The 20,204-nt window shown below is 42.8% G+C and overlaps 3 protein-coding genes across 3 annotated transcripts; 2 read left to right on the forward strand and 1 right to left on the reverse strand.

Moving 5' to 3' along the window:
• The first annotated feature begins 1,310 nt into the window (after positions 1 to 1,310).
• LOC113774790 lies at positions 1,311 to 2,879 on the forward strand. Its single transcript, XM_027319414.1, has one exon. It carries the CDS (start codon positions 1,311 to 1,313, stop codon positions 2,877 to 2,879), a length of 1,569 nt encoding a protein of 522 aa, XP_027175215.1.
• Positions 2,880 to 10,109: 7,230 nt separating this feature from the next.
• Positions 10,110 to 11,643, reverse strand: LOC113783315 (embryo-specific protein ATS3A-like). The gene is made up of 2 exons (XM_027329413.1): positions 11,446 to 11,643; positions 10,110 to 10,780 (listed from the first exon to the last, which is right to left on the reverse strand). The coding sequence occupies exons 1-2, from the start codon at positions 11,554 to 11,556 to the stop codon at positions 10,298 to 10,300; spliced, it is 594 nt and encodes a 197-aa protein (XP_027185214.1). The 5' UTR covers positions 11,557 to 11,643; the 3' UTR covers positions 10,110 to 10,297.
• Positions 11,644 to 12,502: 859 nt separating this feature from the next.
• LOC113750245 (chitinase 2-like) lies at positions 12,503 to 13,808 on the forward strand. Its single transcript, XM_027294244.1, has one exon. The coding sequence runs from the start codon at positions 12,888 to 12,890 to the stop codon at positions 13,803 to 13,805; it is 918 nt and encodes a 305-aa protein (XP_027150045.1). The 5' UTR covers positions 12,503 to 12,887; the 3' UTR covers positions 13,806 to 13,808.
• The last annotated feature ends 6,396 nt before the right edge of the window (positions 13,809 to 20,204 follow it).

Consider the following 20,204-nt stretch of genomic DNA (forward strand, 5'->3'; position numbering starts at 1 on the left):
CACGTTACTTATCGAGGATATCGTAACCTGTGTACCACCTCGGCTAAAATCTTCAGGTCGTTAGCCGAGGTAACGCCTGACTGATAGACGCCAACAAAAGATAGGAAATGACGCCTGACGCACCTGACATCTGATGGACAGCTGCTCTGACACACGCCGTCTGAACCTGGCGAGTGTCCAATCGAACCTTTTTATAAAGGGCAATCAAATCCACCAGATACACTGACCATCTCCGATCTTTAGGGACCCACAATGCCAGTCCCTCTTCCCAACAAATCCCCTATAAATACCCAACGTATCCACTAAGAGAGGGGATGACCAATTCTCTGGTAAAGCATACTAATCTTCTTTACCACTATATTATTCCTTCACTGCTGAGCTGACTTAAGTTTCGGAGTTATACCGGGGGATTCAGCCCCTCTTGTGATCTAAGCAGGTGACCTCGTTCCAGTAAACTGCCCAGAGCAAGGATTCTTCCCCAAACCTGAAGGCTCACCCCGGCGGGACAAGATTCACCTCTTCAATTGGCGCCGTCTGTGGGAACGTGAAAACATCAGAATATGAAGCCTACGCGTTCTAAGAGCAGGAAAGCTCTCACTATTGGTGCTGAGCAAAGCAATGCAGCTCAACAGGAAGATATTTCAGAAGGGCAGGAATCCCCAGGGACTCAGCCCGCAAACGAAGAAGCCATAACACGTATGGCCGAGTTTGTAACTGAGAACCCCAACATCTTTGAGGAATTGGGGAGGTACCTAAAAAGGCAGGGCAAGCAGAAAGCTGAGTCCTCCAAATGGAAGTCATATGGATCCCCTGAAGGTTCATCTGACGAGGAATCTGATGGGAGGCGCCTAAGTCGGAGTGCTTCGAAGCGGGCATTCTCTAAGGCCACTTCTAAGGTAGCCTCCCTGACCAAGGCTTTCTCCCGAGGACTTTTAGGGCGACGACCTGAGGAAGAACCTCGATTGTTGGGAACGCCCAGGGTGAATTACATGAGAGCCCCACCTTTTACCGACGATATCAACGAGGAAAGGCTTCCTCCGAATTTCAAACTCCCCTCTATACCATCTTATGACAGCTGAGGTGATCCCGAGGATCACATCCATGCCTTCATCTCGACTTTCCATTTATACTGCATCCCTGACCCTGTCATATGCCGAGCTTTTCCAGTATTCCTCCAGGGGACTGCTCGAAAATGGTTCTGAGGATTAGAACCTAGGAGCATCTCAACCCTGGGGGAATTGGTGGAAAGATTTCTCCATCGGTTCATCTCCTCCCGACCTACGACCAGGACCTCGGCTTACCTGCTGAACATGCAGCAGAACCCGAGAGAGTCACTTCGGTCGTACGTTCAGAGGTTCCATGAAGAAAGCGTTCAAATACCTGACCCCAATAAGCAAGTCACCATTGCTGCTTTCACCCATGGACTTGTAGCCGGAGTATTCAACACGGGGATCCACAAGAAGTATCCCCGCACACTCCACGAACTATGGTTGAAGGTCGAGAAGGGCATACAGGCCGAGAACCTCAACCGCATGAAGAAAGAAATCCAAGCTGCCCGCCCGAGGGCTGACCCCCGAAGAGGGAATGAGCTTGGCCGAAGTGAAACGGGGACAGGAAGCAGATTCCAGAGTCCCGGCCGAGATTGCCGCAGTGTATTTGACAGGATCTCCAAGGGGAAGTCACCCATCCCTGAGTCCGAACTGACTCCCCTGAACACCACCCGATCTCGGGTGTTGTCCATAATAGAACAAAACAACCTCGGGAAAGCACCCCCCAAGATGTACGACAGCAGAGATAAGAGAAACTCTAACCTTTACTGCTTATATCACCGGGATATAGGGCACGAAACCGAGGACTGTAACGATCTCAAAAGGGAGATCGAGAACCTCATTAGGCAGGGGCACTTAAAGCAGTTCATCCGCCGAGGTGGGCGTGATGAGAACCGACGTGACAAACGAGGTGACCAACGCCAAGACGAAAGGCGAACGTCGAGAAGCAGTTGTAGACCCCCTGAGGATCCTAGGAAGACAAAAAGGCCTCCCCGAGACGGATCTTCAGGTCAGGGGTTAGGATATGGGCCAAACATTGCCGGAGTGATTAATACAATTGCAGGAGGTCCGACGGGAGGGGATAGTCAGAACTCCCGGAAGAGGACCTATAGACAGGCCAACCCGGAACAAGTCGAGTCAAGTTCTCGTCTATCCGAGGTGATCACTTACGGGCCCAGTGACCCCGTCCCAGCTGCCTCGAGTAGCCACGAAACTTTGGTGATCGAAGTGCCCACTAACAACTATATCGTCAAGAAGGTTTACATCGACCCAGGGAGCTCAGTGGATGTTATGTACCTTCGTACATTCGAGAGCCTTAAGTTGGCCAGGGACCACATGACCCCGGTGAGAACCCCTCTTGTAGGATTTGGGGGACACATTGTGCATCCAGAGGGAATGGTGACCCTGACGGTGACCGTGGGACGTCACCCCCGTTACCGAACTATCCCTGTGAATTTCGTAGTGGTTAAGGCCGACTCCCCATACAACCTGCTCCTAGGTCGGCCCACGCTTAATGCTCTACGGGCGGTATATTCCACCTACCACCTGAGATTTAAGTTTTCTACTCCTGCGGGGGTTGCCGAGGTCAGCAGCGATGTTTGTGCGGCCCGAGAGTGCTACCTCGCCACTTTACAAGCAGCCTCCCCATCTACCTCCAATGCGAGGTCCGAGAAGAGGTCAAATATCCTCTCAATAGATTGCATTGATTCTCAGCAAGCTGGGGAGATCCCGAGGCTGGAGACTGGGGATGAGGTGGAAGAAATTCCCCTGGACCCCACGAAGCCTGATCGGACGGTCCGCGTCGGCACCGGACTGCCTGGTCCGATTTAAAAAGAGATGGTGGACCTCCTCGAAGAATACCGGAACGTCTTTGCTTGGACCGCCGATGAGGTCCAAGGAGTCCCACATCATCTCATGATACATGAGCTGAACGTTGATCCTCAGGTCCGCCCGGTTAAACAGAAAAGAAGACATCTCGGCCCTAAACGGAGCCGAGCTGTTGGTGATGAAGTGGACAAGCTCATGCCTGCAAAAATAATCCGAAAAGTCCAATATCCGACCTGGTTATCCAACCCGGTCATGGTCAAGAAGGACACCGGTGCTTGGAGGATGTGCGTCGACTTTACCGACCTCAACAAAGCTTGTCCCAAGGATTGTTACCCATTGCCCAAGGTCGACACCTTGGTGGACTCGGCAATGGGTTATGAGGTCCTCTGTTTTCTTGATGCCTTTAAGGGGTATCACCAGATAGGAATGAATCAGGAAGATCAGGAGAAGACTGCCTTCTACACTGACCAAGGCACCTATTTCTACACCACCATGCCCTTTAGACTAAAGAATGCCGGGGCCACGTATCAACGCTTGGTCAACCAAGCCTTCAAATCCCAGATCGGGCGAAATGTCGAAGCCTACGTGGACGACATTCTCCTTAAGAGCTAGATGACCTCTTCCTTCCTCTCTGACCTGAGAGAAGTCTTTGAGGTCCTTCGGAAGACGCGGATAATGCTGAATCCCAAGAAATGTGTCATCGGGGTCACTTCGGAAAAATTTCTGGGCTACCTCGTCTCGAGGCGGGGTATCGAAGCAAACCCAGATAAGGTGAAAGCAATTCAAGGAATGTCTCCACCTCGGTGCATCCGCGACGTCCAGAGGCTGACAGGGCGGTTGGCCGCCCTGAATCGGTTCTTATCACAGTCAGCTTCCAAGGCGTTGCCATTTTCAAGGTCCTTAAAAAGGCGGACAGCTTCTCCTGGACCGAGGAATGTCAACAGGCCTTCGAACAATTGAAAGAATACATTCACCACCTCCCAATACTCACCTCACCTCGTCCAGGGGACAAGTTATTCTTGTACTTATCCGCTGCAGCCGAAGCTGTAAGTGCCGTGTTGATAAAGGAGGAAGGTGTACAAATGCCTGTTTATTATGTCAGTCGAGTTCTCCGAGATCCGGAGACCAGATATACTCAGGCGGAGAAGCTCGTGCTGGCCTTAATCCATGCAGCCCATAGGCTTAAGCCCTACTTTTTAGCCCACCACATCTGCCTGAGAACTGACCAACCACTTCGGCAAGTCTTATCACGGCCGGAGGCTTCTGGACGCCTCACTAAGTGGGCCATCGAACTGGGAGAGTACGACCTGTCTTACGAACCTCGTACAGCAATCAAGGCTCAGGCTCTCGCGGACTTTCTAGCCGAGCTCACTTTTGATGAGGCGAATAAAGCCTCTCCGACTACCACCCCAGCTGCCGCCGAGTTTCAACGCTGGATCTTGCATGTGGACGGTTCGTCCAATTGTGAGGGTAGTGGGGCAGGTTTGCTCCTCGAAGACCCGCAAGGAGAAATATGTTCATATGCTCTGAGATTTGATTTCGCCGCTTCTAACAATGAAGCTGAATACGAAGCTGTCATTGCCAGCCTGCAGCTAGCTCGTAAGCTCGGGGTCGCGCACATCTTGGTCTATAGTGACTCCCAACTCGTCGTGTGCCAAATACTAGGCAAATACGAGGCCAGGGAAGAGGTGATGCATCGCTACCTCTCCAAAGTCCTCCAGCTGGTGGCACACTTCGAGTCTTTTGAAATCCAAAGGATACCGCGGTCACGGAACAAAAGGGCAGATGCCCTCTCCCGGCTCGCTTCTACCTCCTTCTCTGACCTGAACAAGACGGTTCTTGTGGAGGTCTTAGCCGAGCCGGGATATATTGGGGAAGTCGTATATCCCATTTATCCAGGGGACACCTGGATGGGACCGCTAGTTCGATTTCTCAGCCGAGGTGAACTTTCCGAAGACCGAGCTGAGTCCAGAAAACTGCAACGTAAAGCAGCTCGGTACGTTCTCCGGGACAATCTCCTGTACAAGAGGTCATACCTTGGCCAGTGGCTGCGATGTATTACGCCGGAAGAAGGAGAGAGGATCCCGTAAGACATTCATGAAGGACTCTGTGATGCTTATGTCGGCTATAGGATGCTTATTAAAAAAGCTTTGCTGCTCGGATATTTTTAGCCCACCATGAGGGTAGATGCTCAGGTCATGGTCCTTAGCTGTCCTTCTTGCCAGCATCACGCCCCAGAGCATCATCAGCCAACCAATCTTATGATCCCCATCATTTCGCCGTGGCCATTCGAGCAGTGGGGAACTGACATAATCGGTCCATTTCCCAGAGCTCCGGGCAATTGCGCCTACGTGGTGGTGGCAGTAGACTACTTCACCAAATGGGTTGAGGCCGAGCCTCTGAGAAGTATTACGGGGGCTGCTGTTCAAAACTTCTTTTGGAAGAGCGTGGTCTGTCGCTTTGGCCTACCTCGGGTAGTCATATCGGATAACGGCAGGCAGTTCACCGACAACCCTTTCAAGGCATGGTGCGAAAACCTAGGGATCAAGCAGCATTTTACTTCGATTGGACACCCTCAGGCCAATGGACAGGCAGAAAACTTCAACCGTACCCTCCTTCATGGCCTTAAGACCAGGCTCCACCGAGTTGGATCGTCATGGATAGAAGAGCTTCCCAGCGTGTTGTGGTCCTACCGAACCACCCCGAGGTCAGCAACTCAAGAAACTCCATTTTCTCTGACTTACAGGTCTGAAACTGTCGTCCCATCCGAATTCATCACTCCGAACCCACGAATGGCAGCATATGCCGCCGAAGCCAACGAAGAAAAACGACGAGTTGACCTCGACCTCGCCGAGGAGAAACGTGATATGGCCGCGGCTAAAGTTGTCATTTATAAAAATATCCTAACTGGCTATTACAATGCTTGGGTCAAGCACTTGCGGTTCAATCCGGGAGACCTGGTACTCCGAAAGAACTCAGTCAGCCGAGTTGAACCTCAGGGAAAACTAAATCCCAAGTGGGAGGGACCATACCGAGTTGTGGAGTCCGGCCAAAATGGATATTGTAAATTGGCGTACCGAGATGGTTCTCGGGTGCCCCGAACTTGGCACGCTGAAAATCTTAAGCTGTATTACCCTTGAGGGGTACGTGCTTCTAATTTTAAGTCTTGAGTTATTTCTCACTTCTTCTTATTTCATTACAAGTGAAAAATAAGGGGACAAAGCAGCAGTAAAGAAAATAAAACCGAACTCAATTAAAAAGACTGCAAAAATATGAAGCCGATTGAATTGAAGCACAAGGACAAAAAGTAGAAGAAGCACAAGGCCTATAAGTACAAAAAGGGATGCTTCTAAGCATTCCCTGCCCCGGAGCCTTGCTCCCCCATAGTCTCTCCACCCGCTTCGGCATCCAGTTGTCCTTCAGCCCTTCCGCCGGACTGATTCCCTTCAAGACCATCACCGTCTATATCAAACTCCTGAAGTCACTCATTGAACTCAGCACGAACCTCGGCCAGGTCGTTTCCAGCCTGGATGCCCTCGGCCATGCGGTCACATAATTCTTTGGCATCTTCATTGTAGTGAGGAGCGTCTTGAAGGGACTCCAGTTGCTCAGAAGAGAGAAAGGGCATAGCATCGTTAACAACCGACGTGTAGCTGAACATGAAGCTCGGCCGGGTGAGCTCGCCGAGGTCATGGGTAAAAGCTTCCGACTTCCGGAAGGCCTCCACGGCAGTGACCCCGGCTTTGTCTATGGCCTCCTTGGTCGACTGTTCTTCTTGGGCCCTCCTTCCTCTCTCCTCGTCGAGGGCGGTAATCAGGGAATTGTTCGCTACTTCGGCTTTCTTCTTCGCCGCCTCGGCTCTGTCTCGCTCCAACTCGGTCGCCCTCAGCTTCTCTTCGAGACCGGCAATCCTTTTTTGGAGTTCGGCAGGCGGTTCGTAGGTTTCCATGAAATGCCCGTAACGTTGGAGCATCTCACCAAAGAAGGTTGTGGTGGAGGCCCAGGAAACCGAGGCGCTTTGCATCAGCTCGGCAGGACTGAGCTTCCTCGCATAAGTGCTGTCCCGCGGCAACACCGAGTGCACTAGAAGCTCGTGAGCGACTAAGGGGTTCTTGCAGCGGTCATTGACATTGACCTCCCACTCCGGACACCAATGTGCTCCGGAGTGTCTCTTGTCCTCCCCGGCCACATGGGAAGGCACGCGGTGGAGGTTGAACAGTGAGGACCCCGTGACGGGGTTATCCGGGATCACGGTCACCCCTTGGCCCCGAGGTGGGGAGGCTATCGTGACCCCACGGAAAGGAACTCCTTCCGGGATGGAAGAGGTTCTGGACTTTCTAGGCGTGGCCGATGTGCGTGAGCCTTCGCCCACAATCACCACGGCAGGATCGCGGCCGCCCGTCACCGCAGTGGTCTTCTTGGCCGGCCTGGTAGAAGGCTCAGCAGCATCCTTGCGCTTCTTGGGTGCTCTCTTCACTACCTCGACGTCTCCCGAGGTTATCAGATCAGAAATTTTCGTCACTGTAGAGAGTGAAAGAGAGTTAGTTAGAACTCAAGATGGATAAATAAAGAAGGGAAATGGAAAGTACAAGGTCTTTTCAGCCTAGTAGAAATGAGGATGGGGTGATCCGAGCTGATCAAGGCTCGGCTGAGGCCGCCTTCCACGAGCACCACTTCGGGAAAATCCCAGCAGTTAATTCTGAGGCCCGACCCCGTTAACTTCTGGAGGTTGCGCTCCTCTAACTTGCCCGGGGACGTCTCTTTAACCGAGGTGGGAGGCCTCCACCAGAACCCCCCGGGAAAGTGCTCGGCCGGGACGAAAAAGAAATTTCGCTTCCACTCCTTTATCGAGCTCGGAGCGTCCACCACTAATTTAGGAACTTTGTTCCCGAAGTAAAACCAACCCTTCTCACTTTCGCTGTTCTTGAGCGAGTAACAACGGCGGAAGAGGTTGACAGTGGGCTCTATCTCCTGATGTCGGCAAAGCAGTTGGAAGCCAACGAGGACGCGAATGGCATTCGGGGTGAGCTGAGTGATTCTCACCCACCAATATCTCAGGCAGTCCCGGAGAAATCTTGCTGTGGGCACCCTGAGCCCGGCCTCCAGTTGTTCCACGTAGATTGCCACCCTACCCTTCGCAGGCAGTGCGGCAGATTGGTGTGGCTGGGGTACATAAATACTGTAGTCCTTCCTCCAGGGATACTTGCGGACCACATCGGCTATGGAGGCTCGCCCCATGTTACTACTAAAGGCAGGCATCTGGCCGTAGTTAAGCGTCGACACGTTCGGAGGAGAGGATGATTCTTGCACGCCCGCGTCCCTAGGGACCTCATTCCCGAGGTCATCGTTATATAGGACCTCGGGTTCGATCTCGATCTCCTCGTTCTGCTCCGCCTCGGCATCTTGCTGACTTTCAGCTGCCCCGGCTCGGTGAGACGCTTCAGCACCTCCTTCCCCGACGTCGGAAGCAGTTCTCTCCTCGGAGGGGTCAGGCCTCTCTGCCTCAATAAAGTCAGGCCTCACCGTTTCCTTGTGTATACGGGCCGTTCTAGCCATTATTACGAAAGAGAAAGAAGTGAACTTACTTTGAATATGCTGTTTGGGAAATTGCCGAAGTGAAAAAGCGCAGGAACAGAGCTCTGAGGTGATTCACGATTTTTGGTGAAGAATGAAACGGTAAAAAGGGCCCCTATTTATAGGCAACTGGGGGAGATCGAGGAGGCGGCACCTTTGGGATTCCCTAGAGCGCCCACTCTCTCTCCTCATTAATGAAGATACTGTTCATCTGACAGTTGATTTCACAGATCCGACGTCAAAACTGACAGCCATCGTTTCACCCCTCTCTCAGTCCCATCCATACAGTCCTGACGTGTCCTTACTGTGTTGCGTGTTCTATACGCTCATTAGCCTCGGGAAGGAAGGACCTCGGGAAACCACGACCTCGCCCTTCTCGAAGCTTGGGGGGTTTGGTGAGGATGGTCATTTCGGCTCAGATAATCCGAGGCCTTGTACTTTGATACATCCTGAGGCGCCGTCTCGGCACGTTACTTATCGAGGACATCGTAACCTGTGTACCACCTCGGCTAAAATCTTCAGATCGTTAGCCGAGGTGACGCCTGACTGATAGACGCCAACAAAAGATAGGAAATGACGCCTGACACACCTGACATCTGATGGACAGCTGCTCTGACACACGCCGTCTGAACCTGGCGAGTGTCCAATCGAACCTTTTCATAAAGGGCAATCAAATCCACCAGATACACTGACCATCTCCGATCTTTAGGGACCCACAATGCCAGTCCCTCTTCCCAACAAATCCCCTATAAATACCCAACGTATCCACTAAGAGAGGGGATGACCAATTCTCTGGTAAAGCATACTAATCTTCTTTACCACTATATTATTCCTTCACTGCTGAGCTGACTTAAGTTTCGAAGTTATACCGGGGGATTCAGCCCCTCTTGTGATCTAAGCAGGTGACCTCGTTCTAGTAAACTGCCCAGAGCAAGGATTCTTCCCCAAACCTGAAGGCTCACCCCGGCGGGACAAGATTCACCTCTTCACGTACTAACATAAACTAGTAATATATCAACTTCAGACATTAAAACAAATGATAATAAACTTATAAGCTACTTTCTGGTTTCCTTTACTAAAGTATAGTACCAATTACAAAAGAAAAAGTTAAGCAAGACAAGGAACCAGTCAAATTCACAAACATGAGAACTCACGCCAAGAAACTTCATTGATGTTACAGATCAAGGTTACACGATTAATTTGCCGGTCATTGGATAAGCTTTTGTCTATCAGATAACAAAAAAAAAAAAAAAGTATCTATTTGTGTACGTAAATACATCGAGGCTCTGTTGAGTTGCATTCGAAAATTTTGACACTTGGTTCATACATCACATTTATTAAAAGTTTTCATGTCTTTGAAAGTTGCATACATTTCTGGAAAGGGACATCAATGCCAGTAGTCATTAAGTCTTTTTCCGTAAGCAAAGATAGAAGAAATTCTGACCATTAATTTGAGACTCAGCTGTCTAATACTTTTATAATACTGGTACAAGGAAGGACAGTTTTTAGATTCCGCATATTTTCTTCGATTCAATGCGTGCTTTTGCAATTTGCTTGCAGGCTCATTTAATTGTTGATATGACAGGCACCAAATTTTCCAAGAACTCTAATGATGGAAGTGTTACTTTTGTGCCTTCCGACTTACAAAGATTACAAGGAACTTCATTCAAGAGTTGGCTCTCCTCTCGAGTTGATAAATCATTTTTTTTTGATATTTGCCAAGTTACTCTGTGATTTTTTGCCCTTTTCAACAAATAATTAATTTACAAGGTAAGTCGTGAAGCATTTTATTTCTTGAAAAAAAAAATCAATTCACAGGGAAAGAAATGTGATGATTTGGGTCCCTCCTATGTTATTTGAGCAGACTTTTCTTTATTTGCAAAGACCTTTCTCCTGTACTTGATCCCAAAAGGAGTGACCTCGGTGTCACACACGTCCAAGCCGTACCAAGCATCGCGCGGCAGATACCGACGAAAATAGAAATAATCGGAGCTCAGATGAGATGATGCTTCTAAAACCTGCACTTGGGCAAAACCAGGCCTCCAATCATCCTTGCCAGCCAATTTCAGATAAAGATAGCAAATGGGTGATTCTACGCATGGCCCTCTAACTTGAAATTCATCCACCATGCAAGCTTGGAATGGCTTTCTGGGCACATCATCAAGCACTTGGGGCTCCAATGGATCGACCCATCTTACGTGTTTGGAATTCAAGTGACGCACTAAAATGTCATTGGATTTGACATCTCCAAATCGTAGGCTGACATGATCTGAAGTTTCTGCTCCCTTGGTACAACATGTTTCTATGGTCACTGCATACGTACAATTACTCTGCAAATTTTTCAAGACAAATTAATGTTGATCTCAAGATTTCTAGGCTCGATCAATATTCGTTTGAATGGCTATTTTTATAAGTTTTTTTTTATAAAAAAATGTAATATATGCATATGAGATAAAAAAATAATTAAAAATATATTTACAAAAAATAACATGAATAAAATTCAAGACGGGTATAGTCAAATTTGAGTGACTAAAATTAGGTGCAACGAACATGGAATTCATGGTTAATTGTTTTGCAGATTTCAGTATCACCCTTATAGTGCATGCTTATATATATATATATATATATATATATATATATATATATATATATTTGCTATTGCCAGCTTGCTTTTATATAATTAAATGCAGTGGATGAGAATTTCATAAGAGGAGATTAACGGAATGTTAAGAATCAACGGATTCATTTGATTATGGCAGAACTCATGCATAGATTATCTTTAATTGCCAGAATTAGAAGACCTAATAAGTTTATAAAACTGTTGTACATCCCATCATCTCCCGGAAATTTTACTCCCGGGTATGATACAGCTATAATCTCTGATACATGGTACATGCCACTATGCAAATCACTGAGTTCATCATAAATTCATGGTGCAGGTCTGGGACAAAAGTTTCTAAGTAATACTAGTATGGTAATTAATCAAAAGGAGTACCTTCTCTTTAGAGGTCTCGGCGGCAATTTCGCCGGTTAATATCATCAAAGTCTGTAGAACAAAAGCAAGCCATTGACATGCAAAGAACGATCCTCTCCAGACTCGATTCATTTTCAATCGCTTGAGCTGATTCTAGAGACAACTAGCCTCTTTACTCGGAAGCATTTTGTCGCAGTACTTGTGTATTAGAGGTATATATCTTTTGTCCCGAGAGTCGAGACTACTTCTCATTCTTTTCTTGCTAAATGGAAAAAAAAGGATCCCTCGAGCCTTTTCATATTCAATTAGTTTGCGATTTCTGTTTTTTCTTTCCAAACACCATCATGTTCTTTCTTGTACTTCACTCAAACCGACCTGCTTTATTAGGATTCATCCTGTCTTAGCCTAGGTAAAGCATCTTTGTACTTGAAGTTGAAGTATAATCTTTTGTCATTGTATTTTTTTAAGCTGCATAGCTGAACAATTCGTAAATAAATTTGGGGGCTGGAAGCACTGCATCCTTCTGTTTCTCTGTTGGACTTGGAACCTTCGTATTTCTCGAACAGAAAAATGTTACTTCAGCCCATTATAAGCCCATATCAGTCCAAAGACTCTTATGTATGACGCGAAAGTAATCATACTGTAAAACAACCAAGGGCCCATCGGAAGTCTGTGTATCAGTCCAAAGACTCTCCATGCATGACGCGTAAGAAATCATACTGTAACATAACCAGGCTTATTCTCGGTTATTGTTTTCGATTGCTTTTGTATTCTCGTCATAAATTTTTTAATGATAAAAAAAGTTAGAATTTATAATCATTTGACGAGTAGTTTTTGCTGGTTTTGATTAATCTTTCTCAATAATCAGTTTTCAAAATCAGATTCCGTAAAATTTAAAGCAACCGAGAACAAGGCGTAAGTGCATATTGGCCTGCAGAGGCATCTCGAATGATTCCTTGATACAATTCCGACAAGAAGGCCTAAGTGCATGTTGGCCTGCACAGGCATCTCGAATGACTCCTCCTCCCTGATACGATTCGGAGCAATGCAACAATTGTAACCAATCTGCAGTCCTTTTACTATTCAAAGCTTGTAGTTTTACACACTACTTTAATCAGGTCCGGCCCATAACACATCTCACGGTGATCTCAGGGATCACCACTTGTGATCCTGAACCATGTCCCAGAAAGAATTGATTAAGCTAATCGACAACATGGCGTTTTCACCTGCAGGGGAACGAGTCATGCCTTGTACAACATTCCAATTTCCAATCAACAGATATCCTCGAAACGATACAGATGCATAATACCAGTTGTTCGGCAGCAAGGAAATGTCCCAGGATATATGCTCCAAAAATGAAACATAGGCCTGCATAAGACAGACAAATTGCGCGTTCACAAGAAAAAATCCACTCAAGATTGCTTTCTTCATAAGTAGCAGGAAAAGCTGATCTTGTTGCAAGCATGGATTTTTCAAAGCTCCTCGTCTCCTTTCTCCTTCTACAATTTCTCTTCGCCAATTACTCAACAGTCCATACAGCTCCAAATTGTCCCTCGAAACTCTTCAGGGAATATATAGGAGCTGAGGGCCAGGACTTGACGTTTTCTGATGTACCCATTAATGCCAATGTCGAATTCCATTTCATTTTATCATTTGCCATTGACTACACAAATTCATCAATTCCACTTCCCACCAATGGTGACTTCAATGTCTATTGGGACAAGGAGAACCTCAGTCCTTATCAAGTATCTTGCATCAAGGCCGAACATCCTAATGTCAAGGTGGCAATGAGTCTTGCTGGAGATACTGTTGGCGGTGGTTTCAACGTCTCCTTCGATCCTGCATCCGTCGAGTCCTGGGTGAGAAATGCTATATATTCAGTCACTAATATAGTCAAAGAGTACAACCTAGATGGCATAGACATTGATTACGAGCACTTCAAAGCAGATCCTGATACGTTTGCGGAGTGCATTGGAAGACTTTTATACTACCTTAAGCGAAACAGGATCGTAACGTTTACATCAATAGCACCGTTTGAAGACGAGGATGTCCAACCACATTACTTGGCACTCTGGAGAAAGTATGGACATCTCATAGACTATGTTAACTTCCAATTTTATGCCTATCAGAAAGGGACAAATGTATCTCAGTTTTTGCAGTATTTTGAAACTCAGAGAGGTAACTACGAAGGGGGCAAAATACTAGTAAGTTTTGGCACCGATGAGAGTGGGGGCCTGAAACCTCAAAATGGGTTCTTCAATGCCACCAGCATCCTCAAAAGCCAGGGCAAACTTGAAGGTATCTTTATCTGGTCTGCAGATGATTCAAAGAAGGATAACTTTTACTATGAGAAACAGGCACAGGATCTTTTGGCCCTCTAAAAAGTCATCTCGCTGATATGTTTTCATTGAAAAAATTATGTATCCTTTATTCAAAAATTGTTATTGTCCACTGTGACTGGAGAATAAACTCATGACGTCTATCTTTAGCATGCATTTTCTTTTTTGGGGTTCAAAAACTAGATAGTATCATGGAAAAGTAGAATATTTTCTACCCAAATGCTATAAAAGCAAGTATAATGGAGGTATCCTGTCGCAGTTAGGGATGTAACCGAAAGGAGCCGAGTTCAGAGCTCAAACTATTGATTGAGTCAAAATCACTGATTGGAACTCGAAATTGAGTTCGGTTGAGTTTGATTCCTGAAACTCAAACTCAATTAAATACAAATGAGTGTTTGAGCTGGACTTCCCTGATATAGGAATGGTGGAGTCTCGCTAGCTCTGCATTCAAGCACTATTGGATAAATTTGTTTAACACTAATTGGGGAAAAATCTCAACTATTCCACAAACACAACACTCAAACATCAAAATCAAGCACAATCACCAAATACTACGCTATATCTATCTAAATTTTCTTCCAACAAGACTTTCCAATATATGTATTTTATTATTGTCGTTGTTGTTGTTATAAATTTTCTTCCGTTAAATCTTTCAATTTGGTAAATGTAATGAAAGAACCATTAGAACAAAAAAGGACTTCATAAGAGTTTAGTGGACTCTAGCTTTCTCAAAATGGGAGTCCATGTTTAACCATTCAAACACAGTATGATCCTTGGTATATGATTTGAACGACCTCATAATTGTCTAATAGTTCCAAATAATATAGACAATCTGCAGAAACAAACAATGTTGTCTTGATTCTTCCAAGATCTCAATCACAATATAAGCGAAAAATATGGAAAGAAACGGGTAAAATACATCTAAGATCTACGTAGAAGTTGAAGCAACTCTCTCAAGTTGAGAACTTCAACAAGATATGTAACTCCACCAATAGCAATGCCAGACTCTGTTATGCTATTGCTTTTGTGTTATTGTCTGATTATTATTTATTACGTTATCCAGCACCAGACAAAAGCACAAAATGAGATCTTATTGAATAAATTTTCAGTTGAATTTTCAGTTGGACAATCAACAAAATATAGCCAGGACTTAAGTCCTTTGTGTTGTTACTCAAAAGATCATCAAATAACCTGAAATGCAAATTACTCTTCTATTGCAATTAGCTTAAAATTTTCTACTATTACATGAATAATAGGTATTACAATCAAAGTCAGGCTGCAAAATCTCGACCCGTGAATTGTAGCACAGGCAAAATTTCCCTCAGTCACCTATGAATCACAAGAAGAAGAAAATGAAAGTAAAACCAATACCATCGCTCATAATTCATCAAACCCTTCAGTTTTCCTCTTTTTCCTCTTCTTCTTTCCACTCTGCTCTGCAGAATCACTTCTCTCTCCTCCATCAACCTCCCTGCTCTTCCTCTTCTTCCTTTTTTCGCTACCAACATTTTCTCCATCATCTCCACCCTCATTCTTTTTTCTCTTCTTCTTCTTATCCTTACTCTTCACACCTTCAACTCCATCCATGTCTCTTTCAATTTCCACAATCTCTTGCTTAGTATTATTCTTAACCTTAACTATTTCCTCTCTATCTTCACCTCTCCCAATCTTCTCCTATTTCTTCTTTTTCCTTTCCTCCCCAACCCCATTGTCAGGGTTTCGCTCAATCTGTTCTCCCTGCTCACTCCTCACTTCTGATTGGCTATTTTTCTTTCCTTTTTTGCCAACATTTTCTCCTTCCTCCTCACCCTCATCCTTCTTTTTCTTCTTCTTATCCTTCCTCTTCACACTTTCACCTTCAACTCCACCAATAATGTTCCTTTCAACTTCCACAATCTCTTGCTTAGCCTTATTCCTACCCTCATCTCTTTCCTCTGTATCTTCACCTCTCACAATCTTTTCATGTTTCTTCTTTTTCCTTTCCTCCCCAACCCCATCAGGGCTTTGCTCAATCTGTTCTCCCTCCTCATTCCTTAACTCCGATTGGCCAGTTCTCTTATCTTTTCTGTTCTTGTCCGAACTTCTCTGTACCTTAACTTTGTCAAGCCTATCTGCTTCTTGGCCAATCTTCAACAAGCCTTCAGTGCTCGGCTCAAATTCGCGATTTTTCTTATGTTTTTCCCTTCTTTTCCGACCTTTTCACGGCGTTAACTTCATCAATCCCTCCTTTATCCTTCTCAATCTTTAACGTTCTTCATCATTTACCTCTAATTCGCGATTTTTCTTCCGCTTGCCCTTACTTTCCACATTCTTGATCTTTTCTTCATCTGGGTTTTCTTTGTATCAACAACAAGAGGTTGAGATGCCTTACGTTTGCGATTCGAATGGGGCGCTTTTAGCTCCTTGTGGAATTGAACCAAGCTGTTGAAGGCATCAGAAGCGCGTTTCAGATACACGCGGACGGCATCAGAAGCTCCATTCTCCTCTTCCAAGGAGGCGAAGGCGGAGAGGTTTTTGGCTGCTGAAGATAGAAAGACGGGCTTTGTTGATACCACTTGGCCTGTGACAGTCTTCATTGGAATTTAACTATTTTGATACTTTTTGGGGTTAATTCAGCTGCGATTTAGGGTTTAAGGGGTTTTCGTCGGGGTGGCGATCGGTCCAAATCGGATTAATGGGTCGGGTTGAGACCCGAATATAACAAAAAATTCCGCTGACCTGAACCTGACCCGAACTCGAAAATTTTGGGTTAGCAAGTCTACCTAAAATGATTCGAAATTTAAATTTAATTTATTAATTTATCACTGTAATTTTTTTATAAAATCAATTTCGCACAAGACTAATTACATAATCAAGTAATAAAATTTTAAATAAATAATTTCAAGTGAAATATAAAATAAATTAAAATAATATAAAAATAAAAAATATATAATACAGTATTTATCCAAATATAATAATTTCAATTTCACACAGGTTAAATAAATTCATTTAAGATTAAGTGATTAATGCCTTTGGAAAAAAATACTAACTTAGTTTAGTTAGATAAAATAATTTTTATGTTTATCAAATTATTTTTAATTCGTAAACGGATTATCGGGTCACCTACGGGTTAATCCGAATTCGACCCATTTTCTTTTCGATGTTTATCGGATTTGATCCGATTCTGATCCGAACCCGCAAGACCTCAATCAAAATCCATTAATTTCGTGTTAGATTCGTATCATGTCAAAAATTGTCACCGTTAGATTTTTGGAGGTGAGGTCAAACCGAGTCGAACACAATGACATTTGGTTTCTCGGACCCTCAGCCAATCCCAGGATCTCAAACGAATTAGACCCAATAAAACAAGAACTGCTAAAGTAGGGCAAAAAATTTTCTGAATGAAAATATAACACGTTAAAATAAATTTTCCACTGCAAAAATATGAAATAGGACACTTAGGAGTCAATAGCATGTACAAGTTTGATAAGACCATTGAAATGTACACGAGATTTTCGGTCTTCCTCAAAAAAAAAAAATATATATATGAGGCCATACGTACAAACATGAATGTGATACATGTTTACATATAACAATTGATTTAGGATTCTCTTGATGGAATACACTTGAGTAATAACAAGTAATACTGATATCTTGCTTAATTTCATGTTAGCATCACATATTATAAGATACAGAATAAAATATAAATTTGTGTTGAATTTATCTTCTAAACTTCACCCTTACAAAATGGAGAAAAATTAAAACACAAACCAAAGGGGGAGAAAGGGAAAATTTTCAATTATATCATGTCAATTGGTCATTCTTGTCAATAATAAATATAAAACTGTTTTCAACTTTCTTACAAAATAATAGATAACATTTATCTTAAAAAATGTTATTACTTTTCTCCTATTATTAGTGTAACAACGTTAATTTTGTAGTTATAAATGGACTGAATATACAACGTATGAAGGGAATGTTTGGTTGAATGATAAGATGGAGAGATTATGAATGAGAAGTTTTGAAAATAAAGTTGTATATCTTACTTACACAAAGTTTTAAAAAAAATACAAAGGTGTATGCTTGTGTTTATTTACTTTAAAATACACATTTATCTTGTTTCATGTTTTCCATTTACTCAAAATCTTACATTGATACCTTCCTCGTCTCTTTTCATCTTGAAATTCTAATTATTTTATCTAAAGAAAGCTACTATTAGAAAACTTCCTCCTCAATTTTCATCTTGAATTCTTATTTTTTCTCCTCTTAATATTCCTGTTATTTTCTCTAAAGAAAGCCAGCATTAGATTTACTCTTTGGAGGGTTAGAAGGTTGATGGTTTTTTGGGGCATAAACTAAGAAACAACACCTTAGTGTTGCAAAAAAAACTTATAAGAGACTTGTATTGAAGGCAGAAAATGAGCTTGTGTTCTACATTCATCAACTCACTATTTATAGTGATTGCATGAAACAAACTATCAAAATATCCAACTAACAATTATCCTAAAAATCTCAACAAAATATAATCTTCTACTACTAGTAAATCTTAGCTAATATATTTGTTAACAAACCAACATGATCTTTGGTTAACAAATATCCTTATTTTCTAATAACTAAATTATTTTGATATCAAACATAATCTAGCAAAACATGTAGAAAAAGTTGTATATCCCAACACTCCTCCTTGTCACTTTTGCTGCAGATTTTGAATTGTCTTCTCAAATTTTTGAATCTTGTTTTGGAGAGACTTTTGTAAGAAATTCTGCAATTGATGATTAGCCTTGCAATGAACTTCTTCATTTGGATTTTTATGCAAGCTAAATATTAGTCTTGCAACAAACCACTTCTTTTGTTTTCTCATGCCAAACTCCACATAAAAGATGATTTATTTTTTAATGTTTCCAAATAACCTTCTCATAGGTTTAAAGTGGAACATTCTTTGATAATATTTGAACCTATACAGAAAATATGAAATTCTGCATGGTTCTTCATTTTGTCATCACCATCAAAATCTGTAGACTCAAAAACAGAAATGTTATAATCTTGATAAATATCAAGAATCAATTTGATATTTCCTGACTTATCAATGATCTCCTCCTGAATTTTTTCAGGATCTGAATTCTTGATTTCATCATCATGTTCCACTTTAGAATTGTCAAAATCTGACCAATTCGTAGTGAAACTTCTCCTTTTTGAGAATAATTTATTCTCAATCAAATCATTAGCCATCATCTTTGTGAAAACGGCATCAAAAATTGATATGTGAATGCTGGCCTTGGATCTCTGTCTAACTGCAACTCTGTGGTCTCTAATTTGTATATCCATCAGCTCTTCAAATGCTGATGAAACAAAATTCGTCTCCACCATATTCCGTAGATTATTGACTACCAAATAAATCCAAAATTTTATGGCCCAAATTTGGTAAGTTTCACCACTAAAAGTTGAAACATTTGACAAAAAGTTATTTTCTATCATGGTTTTGAACTTATAAAGGATCCTCACCAATGCATCACTCTCAAAAAAAAAAAAAACTCAGACCCTTAAGATATAGGTTCTTGATACCACTTTGTTGATTTTTTGGGGTATAAACTAAGAAACAACACCTTAGTGTTGCAAAAAAAGCTTATAAGAGACTTGTATTGAAGGCAAAAAATGAGCTTGTGTTCTACATTCATCAACTCACTATTTATAGTGATTCCATGAAACAAACTATCAAAATATCCAGTTAACAATTATCCTAAAAATCTCACCAAAATATAATCTTCTACTACTAGCAAATTTTAGCTAATATATTTGTTAACAAACCAACATGATCTTTGGTTAACAAATATCCTTATTTTCTAATAACTAAATTATTTTGATATCAAATATAATCTAGCAAAATATGTAGAAAAAGTTGCATATCCCAACAAAGGCATCTAAACTCCTTACATATTAAACTTCCATAAAATTTCAATATCAAAGATTAAAATGAACACAAAAATTTAGAAAATCCATTAGCTATTTTTGGTACAAACTCCTTTTATCTTTCTATTTGCTTAAAAGGGGGATGAGGAAAATAAGAAAAACATATTTAAGGCAATTCCGTTTGTGAGACTCGATCCCGCAATCGCCTTCAACGGAGGAAAAATGAGCCAATCGAACCCTGCAAGGCCGCAACGTTCTCACTCCACCAGCACACCGTCTTGAAAACTAGGGGTCTGTTTGGATTCCTTGTTTTTGCCTCTGTTTTTGAAAAACTGTTTTTCACATTCCAAATGCTACAGTAAATGTGTATTTCCAAAACAACTCCAAAAACACCATATCCAAACATTATATCAAAAACAACTCCATATGTATATTTCAATTATATATATTATATAAATATAAATTAAAATATACAAATTGAAAATTATATATTTATATATTATATATTATAAAAATATTTATATACATTAATATTATACATAATATAATATAATA

Source organism: Coffea eugenioides, chromosome 1 (assembly GCF_003713205.1).
Source record: "Coffea eugenioides isolate CCC68of chromosome 1, Ceug_1.0, whole genome shotgun sequence".
NCBI classification, from domain to species: domain Eukaryota; kingdom Viridiplantae; phylum Streptophyta; class Magnoliopsida; order Gentianales; family Rubiaceae; genus Coffea; species Coffea eugenioides.